This window comes from Molothrus aeneus, chromosome 1 (genome assembly GCF_037042795.1).
Source record: "Molothrus aeneus isolate 106 chromosome 1, BPBGC_Maene_1.0, whole genome shotgun sequence".
Taxonomy (NCBI): domain Eukaryota; kingdom Metazoa; phylum Chordata; class Aves; order Passeriformes; family Icteridae; genus Molothrus; species Molothrus aeneus.
Window position 1 is genome coordinate 52,060,294 of NC_089646.1, and position 18,916 is coordinate 52,079,209.

Consider the following 18,916-nt stretch of genomic DNA (forward strand, 5'->3'; position numbering starts at 1 on the left):
TCTGCCATGAGTCATGTTTGTGGAAAGCTTGGATCTAAGTTTGGATTTGAATTTTTCGATTGTACCATATTTGCCTTTTTCTTCCCCTGCACATAGGTGTAACCATTTCCTAAGACAAGAATGTGTTTGTTTCTAGAATAAGTCAGTACTATGTATGCTATGTTTGAAATGAAGAAACTTATAATTCAGGAGAAAAGGAGAGGGTAGAAGTTTAGTAAACAAGAAACTCTTTATTTATTCTTTAATCTGATTATTTATTGGTTCCTTAGGTAAACTTGGAATGGTGAATAACAGTAATTATATTATTTAAATCTATATATACACTTGTAAGTAAGATTACAGTGGTTGCTTTTTTCAACATGTCTTAGTAGCCATACACAGCTTTAGTAGTAAATTTGAACTACCTTATGCAGCAGAGAGATTGCAGATCTAATGATGTATTACTGGAGGTTTTTTGGTGTGTCAGTATATTTTTTAGCTTCACTTTGTTTCTGGTTTGGGAAGAAAGTTGTTTATATGAAATGGGTGAGAGCAGATCAAATAGAGCAGAAATACAATGTGCGAATTTGGTTTATTAACTTGTAAGCAAGTCATAAAATGATACATTTTTAAAAAATTTGTGTTGAGAAGGTTAGATTTCAGTTTGGAGCTGGGGGAGGGTGGATTGTTTGCTATTTCTAATCCTGTCAAACAGCCTAAATCTTCTCTGGTGGTGACGGACATATATCATATATTTGAAAATACCCTCAGCAGGTTCCTCAACCAACAGCTCCTCCAAAGTGCCCCTCTTCCTTGCTGAAGTAGCAGGTCCTTCCACACAGCCAGAACAAAATTGTTTCGATCCAGATTTTTATCTGGCATCTGCTGAGCCAATATCTTTTGTCTTGAGTTAAAAGGTAAAACCTTTGCAGTTGTTCATCTCTCAGTTGTATTATAATAAATAAATAAATATCTTCTACTCAAGAAGAATTTATCCTGAGATAAAATTTTGTTGAATGCCTGTTTTCTGTAAAAAATACTAAGATAAAATGACAGTATTCATAGATTGTATCATGTGACTGTACAGCATTTAAAAATTGATGCCAAGAACAGCAAGTTGTTTAAAGAATTTTCTTTCCAAAATCTTGCTGAATGTAATAGTTTGCCACTTTCTATGGAGACCTGTTGTCTTAGCTTCTACTACCACTCTTGTTTTAGACCTTTCCAGACCCTGTGTCTCTGATAAAAAGCAGTGCAGACCAGTAGAAGGAGGCTCTTAGTACTGAAACACTTTGTGGTGTCTGATGTCCCCATTGCACACTTTTCAGGGTTTTATTTCAGACTTGTCCTAGTCTGGGTCTGTGATTCTGTGAATGCCCATTAGTGGGTAGAGGATTTTAGGTGCTCTTCTGAAGAGATCTTCCAGTTTAATTTTGTCCAGAAGGAATTTTCTGTGTGTGCTCAAGTCACTGTGGATCCCAGTGTGGAGACAGTCCAGTATTTAAAAAAATTAATTAAAAAAATATTACTGTAAACATACAGTAAATTGTCAATAGTAAAACCCTATTAGTATGTATGGGGTTTTTTTACAGCTTTTTCTATTCTAAAGCTTTAACCCCTTTAAGTTTTCTCTCATTTTATATGTGCCAAAACAGCATCATATGTAGGTGGACTTTTATTTAAATTCATTATAATGCTAATGGATTTTTTAAAATTATGATGGATGCTTTTTCTCTATGTAAATTACTTCTATGATTTCAGCTTGCACCTCCTTCATTTCAACTCTAATTTTTTGTCTTGTCCTCCACTACTGGATTCAAAGTTACTTTTATGTTGTTGAAGTCTCTGGCAGATGTCTTTGTCTGACCTGAGTGCTCCTTAGCACCTGTCAGCCTTGTTTCTCACTCTTGTTTAAATTCTCAAAAGCTTTTTCATTTTTGTTTGCCAGCAGTTTCACTCCATTTGGATAAAAGTTCTGCTGGCCCAAAACTTCTGATGCCCCAATAAACTCTGCTTTAAATCCTCTAGTCTTACTTAACACGGTCAAGTCTGGAATTTCTGCTGCCTGTGTTTGTATTTGCAATGGGAAGCATTTCAGACATCTGAGTTCTTCATTTTTTCATTTTTTTTCTGCATGAAACCAAAATGCAAGCTTCCAGTTAGACTGATATAAAGTAGATGGGAGAAACAACTGCATCTCCAGTTGCACTACCAAGAGGTAACTTAGCTAAAATTGAAGATTTGTGGATTTTGGATACAATTTAGCATTAGGACCAGATGTGAAAACAGCAATGATACAGTTAAACAGATATGTATATTCATGGGCTTTTATTGTGTCTTTACCAAAAGACTAGGGAAGTATTTGAATGAAGAAAATGAAAATTCACTGGCTTTTGATGCTCTCTTGGAATTTTCAGGACTTCTGGGGAGTCATAGGTTGGTGGCTGAGTGCAAACAGGTAAAATAGTTTTACCTGTTTGCCCTACTACTGAGAAGACAGCAATGACTCACCTTCATCAAATATAATGTTTTCTTTAATTTTAACAGAAAATACTAATATTAAAATGGAATTTATTAGTCCTTAAGGCTGATAAGTTACTATCCTGAAATTATCCTAAGAAAGGAAAAGGAGAGAAGGAGAAATCGAGAAAAACAGGCTGCATAAATTTAGATGACAGACCTGTTGTTTTTGGGGGTTTTTTTCTTCCTTGTATTCCAAAAAGTCAAGTTACAGTTTTTTGGTGCAAAGTTTTGTTGTTCACATTTTAACATAGTCATCAACATTTCTTTTCCAAAACTCATTGTATCTACAAGCTAAGACAAGAACATAAAAGTTTATTTTCCAGACACTAACATTTCCTGTTATATGGAATCTCAGATTTGACTTCTGATGAACTTAATTTAAAAGAAATACTGATAAAGTAATCTCCATTAATTTCTCATATTAATTAGTTGAAATGACATGGTTTTGGAGACTTAACAAGATATATTTTCTAAATTAAGCTCAAATATCAGAAGTAATTTAGATTAGTAGCATATTTTAGAATATACAGAAGCATGCAGCCCCAAGTGAATGAGAGAACATATTAGCTAACTATTTTGGCATTAACCATGCTAAAGCAAAGCCAAATTAACTTGCCTTACTTTTTAATATTATTTATATTTAAATATTCTTTCACAAAGTGTCCATATAAAACCTCCTTATGCATTTCATCCACTCTAGATATTCAGTAATTATCTAAGCAAGTGATTCTCAAGTAACTAACCAAGGGTATTGTTACTATTTAAAATTATTTCATTGATTCTTTATATATGTTTTATTTTGTTTGGATGAGTGTTTTGTTAGAGTTATACCAGGTTAGAGAGGGTTTGTCTTCCATTCACTTCCAAAAGAAATCTGGAGTGCCTGTTTTATAGTCTGTTAACAAAAACACACTATTTTCCCCACCAGTCAAGGACATTTTAAAATGTTTTATGTTTCTCTTCATGTCTTGAGGGCATTTTAAAAATCTGATGTGCTTAATATTTCTTGGCCATATTGACTAACCAGTATAGTCTTCAGCAAAGTCTGAAACTCTGCATTTGTCTCCATTTGGTTTCTTGCTAATAAAGTCCAAAACACCCCAGAAGAAATGGATGATTTCTCTCGAGATTATTTCTCTTGAGATTATGTCTCTCTGATTTCATCCTGCCACTATGCTCGGCCCTGTAGTCAGAACGTGTAGCTAATTACCTGTGGCTAATGATCTCTGTTCAGCCCTCCTGAAGTGCCATCCAGGGATTGCTAACTATTAACTTTTTGGAGACACATCCATTGAAAGGTTTTGTAGTGCTGTGGTGATTGACAGCCACCTGTCACATGTCAGTTCCTGTCTTGTATCTCTATTGTAGGTCTTTAATTCCTGTTTTAAATGGGAGAGTGAATAGTTGCTTTGTGTTTGTGCAGAGCCTGGCATGTGGCAGGAGCTGCTGGAACTCATTCTGGTCACCTCAGTGCAAAGGTTTCCTGATGATGGTTCTGTGTCCCCAGCTGTCTAAGTGGTGAAATGCAGCCAGCAGTGGTCCATGAAGGCATACAGGAATGTTTCCCACTATGGAGGCCTGTCAGGAATGAGTCTGACCTTTTCCCCAAAACCTCCTGAAGAAAACAGCCATGAAAGTGGTTGTTTTTTTATCTGGAAGGTTATGTGAGTGTCTGTCCTTCCAGTGAACCATTGTAGGCTTCTCTACAGCTGGTCTCAAGTCGTGGTTGTTAAGAAGCAGATTCTTAAGGTTTGCTGAGTAGGAAGAGCAGCTGGGGATCAGGAAGGGACTAAGACACACATCATAAACATCTTTCAGAAGAGCTTCATGTCCTGAGCTTCTCATTTGTAAGAAACAGTAATCTCTGCTTACCCTGATTTTGGAAAGGGTCCCTCTGCAAATCCTGTGTGTGAACATGAGTGTCTGCACAAGGGCTGCTTATTTTGAGCCAGGAATATTTATTTCTGCCTGTTTCAAAATATGATGATAACACATTTAAGATTTTTAGGGTTTTTGTTTGTTTGTTTGTTTTTAGAGATGCTTTTATTGAAATTCACTCGATCAAGTCAATGTTTCAATATACTCCACATAGTTTTAAACCTGATCTTCTGAAATAAAAAGTTGGGAAAAACTTGAGAGTAATGAAAATTTTTTGCCTTGTCATTGCTGTGATTTTACAGACTCCTTGCAAAATCAGTTGTGATTTATTTTTCTATTATTTTTTTTTTTTAAATAGAGTTCAGGTGGCTTGGAGAGAAAAGTTCTAGTTCAAAACTTTCTTCTTCATTAGACATTTTCAGATCATATTGAGTTAAATGGCTTTCTGCATATATCTTCTATGAAAAAAGCTGCGAGTTGGGGTTGTTCAGCTCTGGAGAGGCTTTCTTGTGGTGTTTTCCATATATAAGGGGTCTTATAAGAAAGACAGAGAGAGACGTTTTAACAAAGATTTTTGTGACAGAACAAAGGGTGATGGCCTAAACAGGAAGAAGGTAGATTTAGATTTTTTTCTGTAAATTAGATGGAGACATGAACAAATGGATAGGTACATTGACAGATGCCCAAGCTTAGTTGTTTTTATATAATGAAGATGGCTGTTATCATAAATAGTCCTCAAAGCATGAAATTTGGCTGAAATGTTCATAAGTAGACACAAACATGGGGAAATTATTTTACCTGTATGTATTGCATTTCATTCATCATAATGTGCAATTTAAATTGAGGAGTAAAGTGGGTAATATTTGAGCATCCAAAATCAACACTAGGAAATAAATGCGTATTTTTAAGAGATTACTAAATCTCTAGTAGTGAAGATTTTACAGCCACCTTTTCCACTTCCTGTTCCCAAGAATTAGCTAGTTCTTTTAAAACCAGACAAAAATGCACCTTCAAATTCCTCTTTGTACCATGTGTAGTCCTCCGAGATTTGTTGCAGACAATCTATTTTTTTATTAGTAGAAAATTTCCCTTTGTCAAGGGGGACTGGGTTAAAGAACACCTAGGCCAACTTGATATACCCAAGTCCCTGGAACCTGACAGGATGCATCTATGAGTGCTGAGAGCTGGCAGACACCATAACAATGCTCTTTGAAAGGCCCTGGAGATCAGAAGGGATGCCTGAGGACTGGAAGTAAGAACAAGTCACCCTGGTCTTCAAAAAAAGGGCAAGAAAGAGGACCCAGGGAGCAACTGACCAGTCAGTGATGGAGCACCTCATTTTGGAGACCATGTCTATCCACATGGGTGCAAGAGAGTGCTTGGAGTAGTCAGCATGGGTTCACTACAGGGAAATTCTGCCTGACCAACCTGATGGCCTATGATGAGACAAGTACTTGGATGGATGGGGGAGAACAGTGGACTTTGTCTACCTTGACTTCAGCAAGGCTTTTGGCTCTGTCTCTCACAGCATCCTCATGGACAAACTCAGGAAGTGTGGATGAGTGAGATCAATTGAGAACTGACCAGCAGATCCCAGAAAGCTGTAATCAGTGGCACAGGGTCTGTCTGCAGGTCTGTCACTAGTGGTGTCCCCAGGGTTCAGTACTGGCACAGAACCGTTTAACTTATCCATCAATGACTGAGCAAGTTCAGTGATGTCCCAAAGCTGGCAGAAGTAGTCAGTACCCAGAGGGCTGTGCTGCCCTTCAGAAGGATCTTAACAGTCTGGAGAGACAGACAGAGAAGAACTGTCTGAAATTCAACAAAGGCAATTGCAGAGTCCTGTGCCTGGGGAAGAAAAACCCCCTGCACCAGTGCAGGCTGGGGGCCAAACTGCTGGAAAGCAGCTCTGTGGAGAAGGACCTGTAGGTTCTGGTGGACACCAAGCTGTCCATGAGCCTGCAGTGCTCTACCAATGCCTGTCTGAAGGGAGCATGTGAAGAGCATGGAGCCAGGCACTTCTTGGTGGTGCCAAGCACTAGGACAAGACGCAGCAGTGTCACCAGAAACCAATTTACTAGGTTAGAAAGACAACATTACTACTAGCACCACTGATGCATGGGGAATTCTCCTCAAAGTGTGCGTGCCTAGTAACTCAACAGACCAGTTATATTCCTGAAATTGGCACATATTCATCACATTTCCTCAACCATGCATATATGCTAATTATTTACATAGACTTATTTGAATATGGTTCTGGATCTTCCGATGAATCTTTTCTTTTTGAGACTGTTTCAAATCTGGGATCAGATTGTAATGTATTTCCTTTACCATGCTTTGTTGTGACACACAATCTGATTTTTTTCTAAAAACTAAGATATCTGCTAATACATATTGATCACTAATATAAAGGAAATAAGGAATAAGGAAGCATTGGCTGGCACAAGACTTATTAGTCACAGATCTAGAGAGAGTTAGCACACGGCCACATTAATCTCTGGTATTTGTACTAAGTACTGTATGGTAAAAACTAAGCATTAATGATGAGTATAGGGATTATACACTATTGTGCTAAAGCTAAAAGAATTTTCCAACATCTTCCCCCTCTGCTGCGTAGATTTCTTAGAGAAATTGGACTTGTTAGGTAACAACTGGCAGAAACTGATGCACAGAAAGTTCCAGCAGAATACAGGGAAAAACTTCTTTACTGTGTGGGTGATCAAATACTGGAACAGATTTCCCAGAGAGCTTGTGGAGTCTCCCTCACTGGAGGTATTCAAGAACTGTCTGGATGCAATCCTCTGCCATGTGCTCTAGGATGACCCTGCTTGAGCAGAGAGTTTGATGATCCACAGTGGTCCTTTCTAACCTGACCCATTCTGTGAGAAGTTCTTGTGCTCTGCAAAACTCCACTTTTGTGGCTGGTAATGGTTTGAGCTAAGTGTAGTGGGTTGATGCTGGCAGGATGCCAGGTACCCACCAAAGCCTCTCTCCCACTCCCCTCTGCAGCTGGACAGGGGAGAGAAAAATATAATGAAGGGTTCATGGCTTGAGATAAGGATCAGGAGACATCACTCATCAAATACCATCATGGGCTTCCAGCACCTTCTCACAGAAGCCACCCTTGTAGCTTCTCTCTGCCAAAACCAGGCCATGCTAAACCAATACAGCAAGCAATAGGCTTTTTATTCTGAAATCTTTCATGTCTTAATTGCAGTTCTCTCCTAGTATTAACCCAATGGCATCTCATTTCATGGAGCAAGAGTAGCAAGGAAATCACATGCTTTCCAAGAGGGAAATGTAGCTAGAGAAGTTTAGGAAGGCAAGAAATCAGTATGCAGTAGTAATGCACCTAATTCCTTAAGCAATCCTTGATTATGTATTAAGTTTATTACTACTTTAAATAGCTTGAAATTGATAGTTTAGCTTCTAGGTTTTTCAAGTATTTGGCTATATGTTTTCTTCTTGAATGGTTTTGATCCTTTTTGATACTTTTGTGAGATATTTTATTCTTCTATCTAATTATTAAAGCCTACAAACAGGTTTGACCTAGCAAGTTCCTGTTTTATGGAAGGATTCAGTTCCTTTATCAGAAGATGCATCCTGACTTTCTATTGTGTGAAAGAGACTGAAAACTTTTATATACAGAAAATGCAACAATATGCATAAGTCAAAGGGTCTAAATAGGCAGTATTACTTGTTGCAACCTTTCTGCTTTTGTGAGGGTGAGCCGTGAGTTTTAACAGCAACCTGTCATTCTGTTGACCTTCATTTTATGGGGTTTTTTTATGTCAGTGCTTTCCATCTTGCATTATACTACTCTGTATTTGGTATAGACTTGATATGCTGTGGTCCTGTTTCATGGGTACAAGTTCTATTTTATTCCCAGACAGTAAATTGAAATAATTTAATAAAATACAATAGAATAGGTCAGCTGGAAGGGACCCACAACAAGCGCCTAGTCCAACTACCTGACTACTTTCAGGACTGACCAAAAGTTAAAGCATGACTTTAAGGGAATTGTCCAAATGCCTCTTCAACACTGACAGGCACAGAGCACTGACCACTTCTCAAGGAAGTCTAGCCCAGGGTTTCACAACCCTTCAGGTAAGGAAAATATTTGCTTATGTCAAGTCTGAACCTTCCCTGATGGAAGCAGCTTTTAGCTGTTCCCACATGTCCTAGCACTGGGTGCCAGGGAGAAGAGCTCAGCACCTCCCTATCAACTGCCCCCTTTTCAGGAAGCTGTGGGGAGCAGTGGGGCCTTGGCCTCCTCCTCTCCACACCAGACACACACAAAGTCCTCAAGGACATGTCTGCTGTGCCCTTTGCCACCTTGGTGCCCTCCCTGGGACACATTAAAGTATCTTCACATCCTTCTTAAATGAACTGCAGGTGCTACTCAAGATGGGGCTGCACCAGCACTAAATACGGGTATGACCATCCAGTCACCTCTTTTGACCAGCTGGTGATTCTGTGTTTGGTGCATTCCAGGATGGGGTTTGCCCTCCTTGCTGCCAGGGCACACACTGCTGACTCCTGTCAAACCTCCTGTCAACCAGCACTTCCAGATCCCTTTCTGCAGGGCTGCTCTCCAGCCACTCCTCTCCCAGTTTAGTCTCATGTCTGGCATTGCTCCCTCTCAGGTGCAGAGTCCAGCATTTGGACTTGTTCAGTTTCATGCCACTGATGATTCCTGTAATTTAGGATTACCGATACCCCTGCAGGGCCTCTGGTTCCTGAGACAGCCAATAGCACCTCCCAGTTTCATCATTTCAAACTTACTAACTGTGCATTCAGCTCCTGTACCTAAGTCATTGATACAAATATTGAACAGAATTGGCCCTAGAATTAAGTCCTGAAAAATACCACTGGTCACCAGTCTCCAGCCAGAAGTTCTGAGCAGTACAATATTCCACTCCCCTACCACATCCTTCAACAAAATAATAGATTTTTGTGAGAGCTGTAATCTCCAAGTGAATACAGAGCTTTACAAGAGAGAAGAAAAAATGTGGGGGGAAAAAGAGGAGAACAAAAAAATATATTTGAATAGCCAACTTGAATTTTGTTTAAATTTTTTAATTTTTTAAATTTTTAATTCAATTTTAATTAATCTTTTTTTTAATTTGTTCTTCTTCACCTGAGCAACATGTCTTTGAGTTTCACAGGTGTAGAAAGAAGTCAGTCAATCAATCATTGTAGAAAGGAGCAGTCAGTCATTGCAAGCACCAGATCTGGGGCATAACATATCTTCAAAGCCTGCTGTTACAAAGCAGAACCCATTTTCCTGTCTACTGAAAGTAGATATGGTTTCTTATCCTAGGTCAATGAATATCTTTATAATAACAGCAAATTATTTCTTCCTGTAGCAGAGATCAAAAAGGAATGCAAAATTATCTCCTAAGTTCATTTTTGCTAGTTCCAACCTCTATCCTTCTTGCCTAGAGGTATATGAAAGTTACAGTCAGAAACAAAAGGGAGAAAAGAGCATTTATGAGATTCCCCCACTCCATGAAAGGAATTCTGTTCATCAGTTTGTTTGCACTGAAGAAATTAGAGAGGTCAGGCTTTTATGAAGCCCTAATCCTAACATGAAACCTCCACATATGAAGCCAGTTCTACTAAAAGGATGATGGTATATCAGAGAATCTGTGGGTTCATGATTTGCTGCCATTGTATAAAACATTAAAAAAAAAAGGCATCCTAGGGATTGAGAAGTACAAGAAACTAAAAGAAGGTGTTGACCACCTTCTTTTTTGTTGACCTGTTGATCATTCTTCTTATTTATGCAGTATAGAAGATTTACAAGTGAGACTTTGGAGTAGGAGAGCTACAGATTTGCCAGTTAGCCTGGGAACAGATAAACAGATTTGAATTTTGTGTTTTCTTATGTAGCATAAAGGTGCCTTTCTGTAACAGTCAGTGATTCAGTGCTAAGAAGAAGAAATTGTTTCTTACCACAAGTTAGGTGAACATTACCCTGTCTTTTAAATTAAATCACACGCTTCTCTAATACCCGGAAAAATAAGTTAGTATAGTCTAGATAGAAGGGATCCTACAGACTCTTCCCCTGTAGAAATATACAAAAAAAGGAAGGGCAGTGACACTAAATTTATTATGAACTGATTCATAATGAAAAAGATTATGCTGCATTTTTATCACTTAAGAATTGCAGAGTATTAGTGCCCTCAGTAAAGGCCCCTCTAGGCTGACAATTTAACTGCAACACTGCATAATAATTATACAGGCAATATGAAATCTTCAGCAGCTTGTCTACTTTTCACTCTTATCTGCAATCTATTATACTCTGTAGTCTCATAAATGGATATAAAGAAATGGTTCTGATTTTTTTAAGGCATCACTAAAAATGCTAATTAAACCTATAATGATGAGCCTGCTGAGGATAGGGCACCAACTGCACAAGCTCAAGGATAAAATGTCACACTGGGCCAGTCTAAGGCTTGCTTAAATTTAGAAAGGGACCAGGGATATCTTGATTATTGTAGTTTTGCTCTGTATTTGTGGTGTATTTTGCACTGATTTGTGGAAAACTGCAGAAAATGTTGTAGAATCTCATTTGCAAGTGGGAAGTTTAAACAGAATGAGTTTCTCTTTTTGGTGGTGTTCAAAGTAGAAGAAGAATTAGTATTTATGGCATTTGTCAATCTTTAAATATGTCTGTGAAAAAGAATTAAACTAATGAAACTCCCTTTTAAAGTATCTTTTGTGTTCCCAGATATCTTTTTAGGTTGAAAAAATGTTTTCATCCCTTTATTTGTGTGCCTGTTAGCACACATGTTGCTGTCACTTTTAACTGCTTGCAGCATTCTGAGGGAAGTATACTTTCAGATTTTTTGCACCTGTGGTTGCTGGGGTTTTGCCACCCATGTAGACTGGCCTGCAGAAGATAGAGAGCTGTTTCACAGGCTCATGCTACTACAAGTGATGGGCAAACAAGGGATTTGCTCCCTGTACTCAGAGACATGAGACATGTTCTTTCAGGCTGGTTTTTGGTAGGACTGTAGATGTTCATGTGTAAATGTGTGAAATTCTGCAATCGTTTGCTCTCTGTGGATAATTTGTACATTAGATATACAGTAGCAACCATTTAAATGTATAACCTCAGGATATAGTAACTCCTTTTGGTTTACTGGCACTCACCTCCATAGGAATTTCCTTCTGTACCCTTATCATAAATTGTTTTGAAACAGATGTGTTCATTAATTGGGTCTACTAATGATTATAATATATTGTGTCTTTCCTACCTGGGATTTTATTCACTGTAAAGTCTTTTTATTTTAAAGTGCTACTCTTGAAGGGTAGCCTTGGTAGGGCTCTGTCTTGCAAATAACTGATACACTGAAGTCTATCCATTTCAGCACAGGAACAATCTAATCTTTGATAGTAGGGATTGGCAGGATTGGGTCCAACAGTTTTCAATATTATTTTGAAGTATAACAAATATTCTGTTTTTTCTCTATGTGTTTAAGCAGTCATTGATATGACATATGAAAGCTTTTAGACATCCAAGTTTTTGCAGGAACTGTGGATGCTTTTATCTTCAACAGCAACCAAAAGCCTGGTTGGCTCAGAAAACATTCTCTGAATAGTGTTCACATAATAGCTACTTGGTACTGTGTCTATTTGTGTGAAAAGACAATTAATGATATTTTAGAGTTATAACAAAACAGCTCTTCTTAAGTACATCCTTTTAGAAAAAATGGCTGTATTTGTCTTGCTCAAAATCTCAGCCTAAAAGCTTTTATTGTTGTTAAGTCAAGCTCTTACACAATTAATGATTAGTAGAAATATTTCTGGAACTTTGTTTTTACTTTATTGCCAGTCATATTTGATTTTAAACATAAATGTTCTCAGCTTTGTTTCATCCTTGTTCCTTTTCTCTTCCTCCCTTCTGCTGCTGTCTTTGGTGATTGTGTTGATTTCCACCCCTTCCCTAAGTCTTCTTTCTGCATAGCATTTTCTGCACCCAGATGTTTATGTTCTAAAACAGATTGTGGTCTTTGCCTTTTCCCTGGGTAACACTCTGACATCTGTATTTAGTTTTTTGCTACTGTAGTTGCTTTCAAGTGTGTGCTGCCATCTATGGAGTAATCATAGAAATAAATCTGGTATAAAAAAGATGTTTTATCAGAAGATCATGGAAAACAAGATCTAGATAGTGGAGGAGGTATCGTAGAGCAGTTGGTCAGATCTCCAGAAATTTTGTTTCTCTGTAGTCCTGGATCTCACAGAAAGCATGGGTGAAAGTACACCTTTTAGAAAATCAATGCTTTCTAGTAATGAAATTATTCCGTTCTTTCCTTTAAATCAGAATAAGTTTGCTTTGTCTTTCAATCTGGTAACTCATTCCTTTTTCTTTTCCTTCCCTGTTACCTTTCACATGTCCTAGTTATTCAGCAGTTTCCAAGACCTGTTTACTATATCTTTCCTAATTTGTTTTTCAAAGCCTAATTTTAATTCCTTATCCTTCCCCAGCATCTTGTTAACTGGCTTTATGCCTCTCCTCAGTGTTTAGCTTCAGCCTGACAAGTTCCATGTTTCCCTCCTTCAGATCCCTTCAGAATGCATTACTGAAGATTAGCCCCCATTCTGTCTCTCTTTCATAATATTTTGTTCCTTGATATCTATTTTAGAGTGTACATCTATTGCAACACATCTATTCAAGATGGTCTGAAAAGCACTTGGAGAAGTAATTTTCTCTGTGCTGGGGTATCCATGCACATAGGGAAGCTGCCACTTTTGTCTTGATGCTGTTCATGTGCGTTCAGCTTGCAGATTTTTGACTAAGGATTTTAGCATCTCACAACCTTGAATGGGGTTAGGTGTATGAATTCCTGGCAATCAGACTTCTATTTATTTCAGCTGGCTGTAGCAAATAACAACTATGTCTCTAGGTCTTTCCTTAGCAAAAAGAGTGTTAGAGTGGGTGTATATTTAACCACTACTTCTTAAATGCTTTCTTATAACACAAGGCATTAGAATCAAAAGGAAAAGTTGTGGATAAAGCATTGTTAAAAATATCTTCTGACATTTTCTTCTTATTGCTGAACTCAAAAAATTGATTTTATTTTCCAGCATCAAAACAAAATGAAGGAAAAAAAATCGATGCTGAAGATTGATCAATGTTTTTCAAAACTGACTTAATAAGATAAAAATCAATGTGGCTGTATTATTTGTCATTCTTTCATCACCAGGAACATTCAAACATGGTAATATTTGATTCTTAAGTTAAATGTGAAAATATTTCAGTTACCTCCTACAGAGGCAAAAAAAATATAACAAGGGATTTATTTAGTCAAAGTTTAGTTTTCTTTTTAAACCTAGTTTTGGAAATTTGAGTTCTGCAGAAATTGAAAACAGTTTGATATTTTAAGTGACAGTATATAATTATTCCTTTAATCACACAGACTTAAATAGAACAAATTATTACTTGTATTTGCAAATTACAAGCTCTGATCATCCCTTCCTCCTGCAAATATCAGTTCCATCTTGCTTGGTTGAGAGATCTTTACTCAAAAAATTGGAGATAAGCTTGGGAACTGAATTTCCCTCATGGCAGGTTCACAGTGCTTTGAATTTAGAGGTTTACTGTACTAATGCACTGGCTGATGTTTTTGGCAAAAATGAGTTGTTTATATGTAATTTGTTTGTTTGTTTTTAATTTTTCCAACATTCATTTCCCTTTTCTGCTCCTGCTATCCCCAGTACTATTAAAATCTCTTATTGATTTATTTAAAGAAAAGCCTTAGAAACTGACTTCTGTTATATTATTGAACCAATCCCTAAAACATAAGTTTGGCCTGACAGTTGAGAGGGTTTTTTTTTTTTAAAATATCTGCATTTCAATATTCCTGTTCACCTACCTGCTGACTTGGGTTTAGCCATTTGGGCTCCCTGTTTGAAATTCCTCTTAACTACTGAGTGATAGAAAATGTTCTTTTAGGGAAGAAAATCCTTGGGCTCACATAATCACTGGAATGTGTGAACTGGGAGTTTCATGAAGTATCAGACATTGAAAGACTCCTGATAAAATCCTAGATATTGGTGAGCCTCTGGTGTTGGCTTCTTCTGTTTTAAAGATTTATTTCATGAGCACAGAAAGACAGCTATCTGCATAAATTTCTACTGAATTGATTCCTTATCTCCAAACTGGGCCAGAATGTCATAAAATAGGAAATGCAAACCTGGTATTAGTTAGACACAGACTTTGAGGATATGGAATTTAACCAGGTTCTCTGTGGGGCCAGCTACTTTCTCATCTGCTTTTCATATTCCCTTACTGATTGATTAATATGGTGAGTTTGCTCCTCTCCTCCAGTAGCTCTGAGCAGCAATATGTGCATTCACTGGGATCAGACAGTCCCACCCCTTCATCTCTCACTCATCAGCAGCTTCATTATCCACAGTATCTGCAATCACACAATGAGAGAACTTGTACTTGCAGCTCTCCTCTTCCTTTCCTTCTCCATCCATGCTGTGAGGGAGAGGTGGCAAGGCATATTGCATAGCTAAAAGCTTATCAAGCCTGAATTTGTTACACCTCTGAATTTGGCAGGCAAGCATTCACAACCACTACACATATACATGGCTCATCACCGTGTGAAGCTGGACACCCTGAGAAGACAGATAATATTGGATTGGTTTTCTCATTGCTCTGCAAACAATCAAATAGACTTAAGCTATGCAATCTGATATTCCCTAATTGACAGCTTTTCCAAGGTTCATTTGTTAACTGAGAGCATGACATGTATTGAAGTTGTTTCTTCATAATGCATTTGACATTAACAGGAGAAGCTGCTGAATGCCTCAGACATCAATGTCTCAGCAATAAGATATTTTGCCTACAGTTTTGACTTTCTAACTAGTGACTTTGTGTTTGCAAGAGCATGTAAAATGAGCATAGGACAGGACAGGGCAGGAGAAAAAGCTTAAAAATGCATTCTCCTAAGAAAATTTGTGGGACTATTTTTGCTGCTTGGGACATTTAGTTGACTTTTATGGTTCAACTGTTCTTCATTTCTTTCAGTATAAAACCTTGATATCTTGCTTAACAAAGTGTTCACTGAATAATCATAGGGCTTCAGAGTCCATATATTTATAAATAGGCATATCTGATTTTATTTATAGTGATGAAGAATTTGTGTGTAAAAGACATGCTCAAGAGTTTTGCTTGCCTGCATCTACAAGAGAATAAAATAAAATGGAAAAAAAATCCTCTATTTCAAAGAAGCTTCTCCCACATGAAGCCCAGGCTTATTTGAAGGAATAAATTTTCTGTGTAGAAGAGACCAGAGGATGATTTCTCCACTGATCTTGTCACTACTTTTCATTTGCTTCTTGCTTGTAGATAGTTTCCATCAACACTTTCTTAGTTTCTTAGAACACAGATTGTGCTAGAACTGTAACACTCAGCACTTTTCATTCTGTTAAAGATTTCCAGTTTCTACTCTTCCTTCCTTCATGGGATGTTCACACAGGAGCTGTAGGTGCTAATGAAGAGATTTATCACAAATACATCATCTGTTGATGTATTAATAGCTGTTGCTTCTCCTGCATCCCATGAATGTTTTAGTTATTAGATAAATGTATCTTGGATGTAAAAAAATCTTTTAATTTCAGGTTTTTCATTATTTATTGTAAGCAGGTTACTCTAAATATTTAGGTTCATTTCTCTAGCACCTAGTTAAATTTCTGCATGTATTCCTCCTTCTGGAGAGAATACATGCCTGGAGAAGTACATGAAATTTTACAGATGTTGTCAAAATAATTGAAGCATTTCAGTGGAGCTTTGACTAGCACTGTTTAGGAAGTGAAACACAACTGTTTAGATGAGGAAAAAATGTGTGAATGGATCAGGATGCCTTCATTTCACAGGAATAAAGAGCCTAGGTTTGACAGAAGGACCTATTCAAATAATGCCAGGGAAGAATGAGCAAAGCTAGATTCTGCTTAGAAAAGCCTAGAAACAAACTTTTGAAAGCCCTAAGGTCTAGAACCTAAGCACACATCTCCCCTCCCTCTGTAAACATCAATGGCCTGACTTCCTGCTGCAACCAAATATTCCTGAGCCCTTTGGGGACATTCTGGAGCTGTCCCCAAGCACCTCCACTTTTGTTTGCAAGGTCTGGGATCAAATGCCATTTGGGCAGGCACTGACAGCAGAAACACTTCTGTCTTGCAGGGCAAGCACAAGCTGCATGTGGACACGGGACTGGAGGGCCCCTGGTGTGGCCTCATCCCCATCGGGAACCCCTGCGAGAGTGTGACCACGACGGGCCTCAGGTGGAACCTCAGTAAGTGAGATGCCTCTGGGACAGGGGCTCTGCTGTGCTCCTCTCCCTGCCTTTAGAGCAGCTTCACCAGTCATGAAGGGCCTTACAAGTGTGAAGGTGAAGCATAGCATTGAATCCCTGCCAGGCCATTTTTTTTCCTAGAAATGGAGGGATTTATACCAAAAAAAAAGCAAGAGAAATTGTTTAAACCTGAGATCTCACAGGCAGAAACACATTTTCCATTTGGGAGTCATTGTGCTCTTCAAACAGAACATTTGTTGAGGTCATGATACATTACCATCTTGATACATTGCCCTCCAGGGAGAAGAAGCCATGGGTGTCTAAACTCCTGCTTATAAGCCATAAAGTTACAACAGACAAATACTAACAGGATACAGATTAGCAAAGCTACCTCACTTCGCCTGAACTGCTTCATGTATATTGTCTATTTCTCAACCCTGAATGAATAGATCCTTTTTCTTACTTTAAAGTGGAAAAGAGTCCATTTGATCTAGAACCAGGGACATTTATCTGTAGAGAAAGGAGGTTTTATGACCCAAAAAATCAGAACAACTTTCATCCCCCTGCCTCTTCCTCCCACACTGAGTCATTTGGGATGTATTTACACAGGAAAGTAATGGGATATTTTCAATGAACATTCATTAAAACTTAAGTGGGAGCAAAGCAGTAATTGAGAGGCTCTAGTCTCAGTCTGATTGACATGTCCAGGCTTTAGAGCCATTCCATGCAGAAAGGGCGTGCTGTTCTCACAGTTTGCAGTGCAGTGCCTTCACTGGCTAAGAATTACTGTGAGTGACCCACTGTACCAGCCAGTAGATCATCTGCTGGTTCCACTGAGAGCCTGACAAGTGCAGTTAAGGTGGTGGTAGGCATTAGTAGCTCATTAATGATAAGATATATAAATATGGCATTAGTTTTGGATTGTGGGAGAATTGCCAGATGAAGGGCTGTCTAGCTAGCAATATTTCTGTCCTTTTAAACTGGATTGGAAGAGCTGAATATATTGCATGAGAGACATTCGCTTAATTTGAAAGAGAGTCAGTTATTTTCATTTGTATGTATAAATACAGTTGACATATACAATACAGAATTTTCATCTGCTCATCTCCTGTTGTCCAGCAAATTCAGTGACCCATTGCACTGAGGTACTAATTTCTCAGAAATGTTCTATCCTTCAGAATGAGGTAGAAAAAGCTCAAGACAGCCTCATGTTAATGAAAGAAGCATCTCTGAATCCTGTGTTGTATTGCAAAAGGCTACTGTCTGGATCAAAATGTGGTAGATGCAATGAGGTTGCAGCCCTTTCTTCTGATTTTTATTAGTTGAAAAAGCCATTTTTCAGATACAACAGAATTTTTTCAGTTTAGTTCCATAAATTTCCTCAGATTTACAAGGTGCTCATTAGAAAGTTGGTAATTTTAAAGATGGTCTGTCTGGTCTGTTTCTTGGTTACTACTGAATTATGATTGCCTCATCTACTAAAGCTAAAGAGAAAGGGATTGCAAGTCAGCTGTGCCAGCTGGAGGAGGATGCAGGGGGGAGATGAAATGGCAGCAAATATTTTTTCTCTCTAGGGTTCGGTTGAGATATCAGTTTCTTAAATGTTGATCATAACTAGATACGGACCTGCAGGGATTTTAATACTCTTCATTTAATCTTTTTTTTCCTGTTTTTCTGGGGGACAAAATGTATTTATGTGACTGTTTCCTGCTTGTTTCATCTTAACACAACACCATAATCTCTGCTTCTCCCTGCCCTTGTTACTGTTATTTTCCAGGAGGAAAGAGAGCAGACCTTTACAGTGTTTTTCTTAGTGATGTATAGATTGCATCCTGTTACAGGCTGTTTTCAGTCTCAATACTCATGTTTCTCCCAGCTTGTAGTTCTTTCATTTATTTCCCCATATTAATCACAGATATATATGTAAAACCAAAGAATTATCTGGTCTTCCTTGAAGAGCCTCAATCTATCTGAGACATAAAGGCCATTACAACCTGAAACTGCTCTCTCACCCAAGCCACTAGAGCTCAACTTTTCACTCATCCAAATGCAGAATAACCATTGAATTAGGTTATTGTTCAGACACTGATTAAAAAATTGAAGTGCAATTACATTTCCCAAAAGGGAAACCAACATCTTCAATTCAGCATGTGGTTAGTTGTGACTTGGTTGGATTTTCTTCCCTAATAAATAGGATCTACATTCTGATAGTTAAAGTTTGA

The 18,916-nt window shown here is 38.0% G+C and overlaps 1 protein-coding gene across 3 annotated transcripts in view; it reads left to right on the forward strand.

The window, feature by feature from the left end:
- TPK1 (thiamin pyrophosphokinase 1) overlaps positions 1–18,916 on the forward strand; it is a 303,717-nt gene that overhangs the window by 224,254 nt on the left and 60,547 nt on the right. For all 3 annotated transcript variants that reach the window (XM_066557120.1, XM_066557121.1, XM_066557124.1), the window contains one exon: positions 16,583–16,694. In XM_066557120.1, the coding sequence (XP_066413217.1) occupies positions 16,583–16,694 (112 nt within the window). The remainder of the gene's footprint in view (positions 1–16,582; positions 16,695–18,916) is intronic.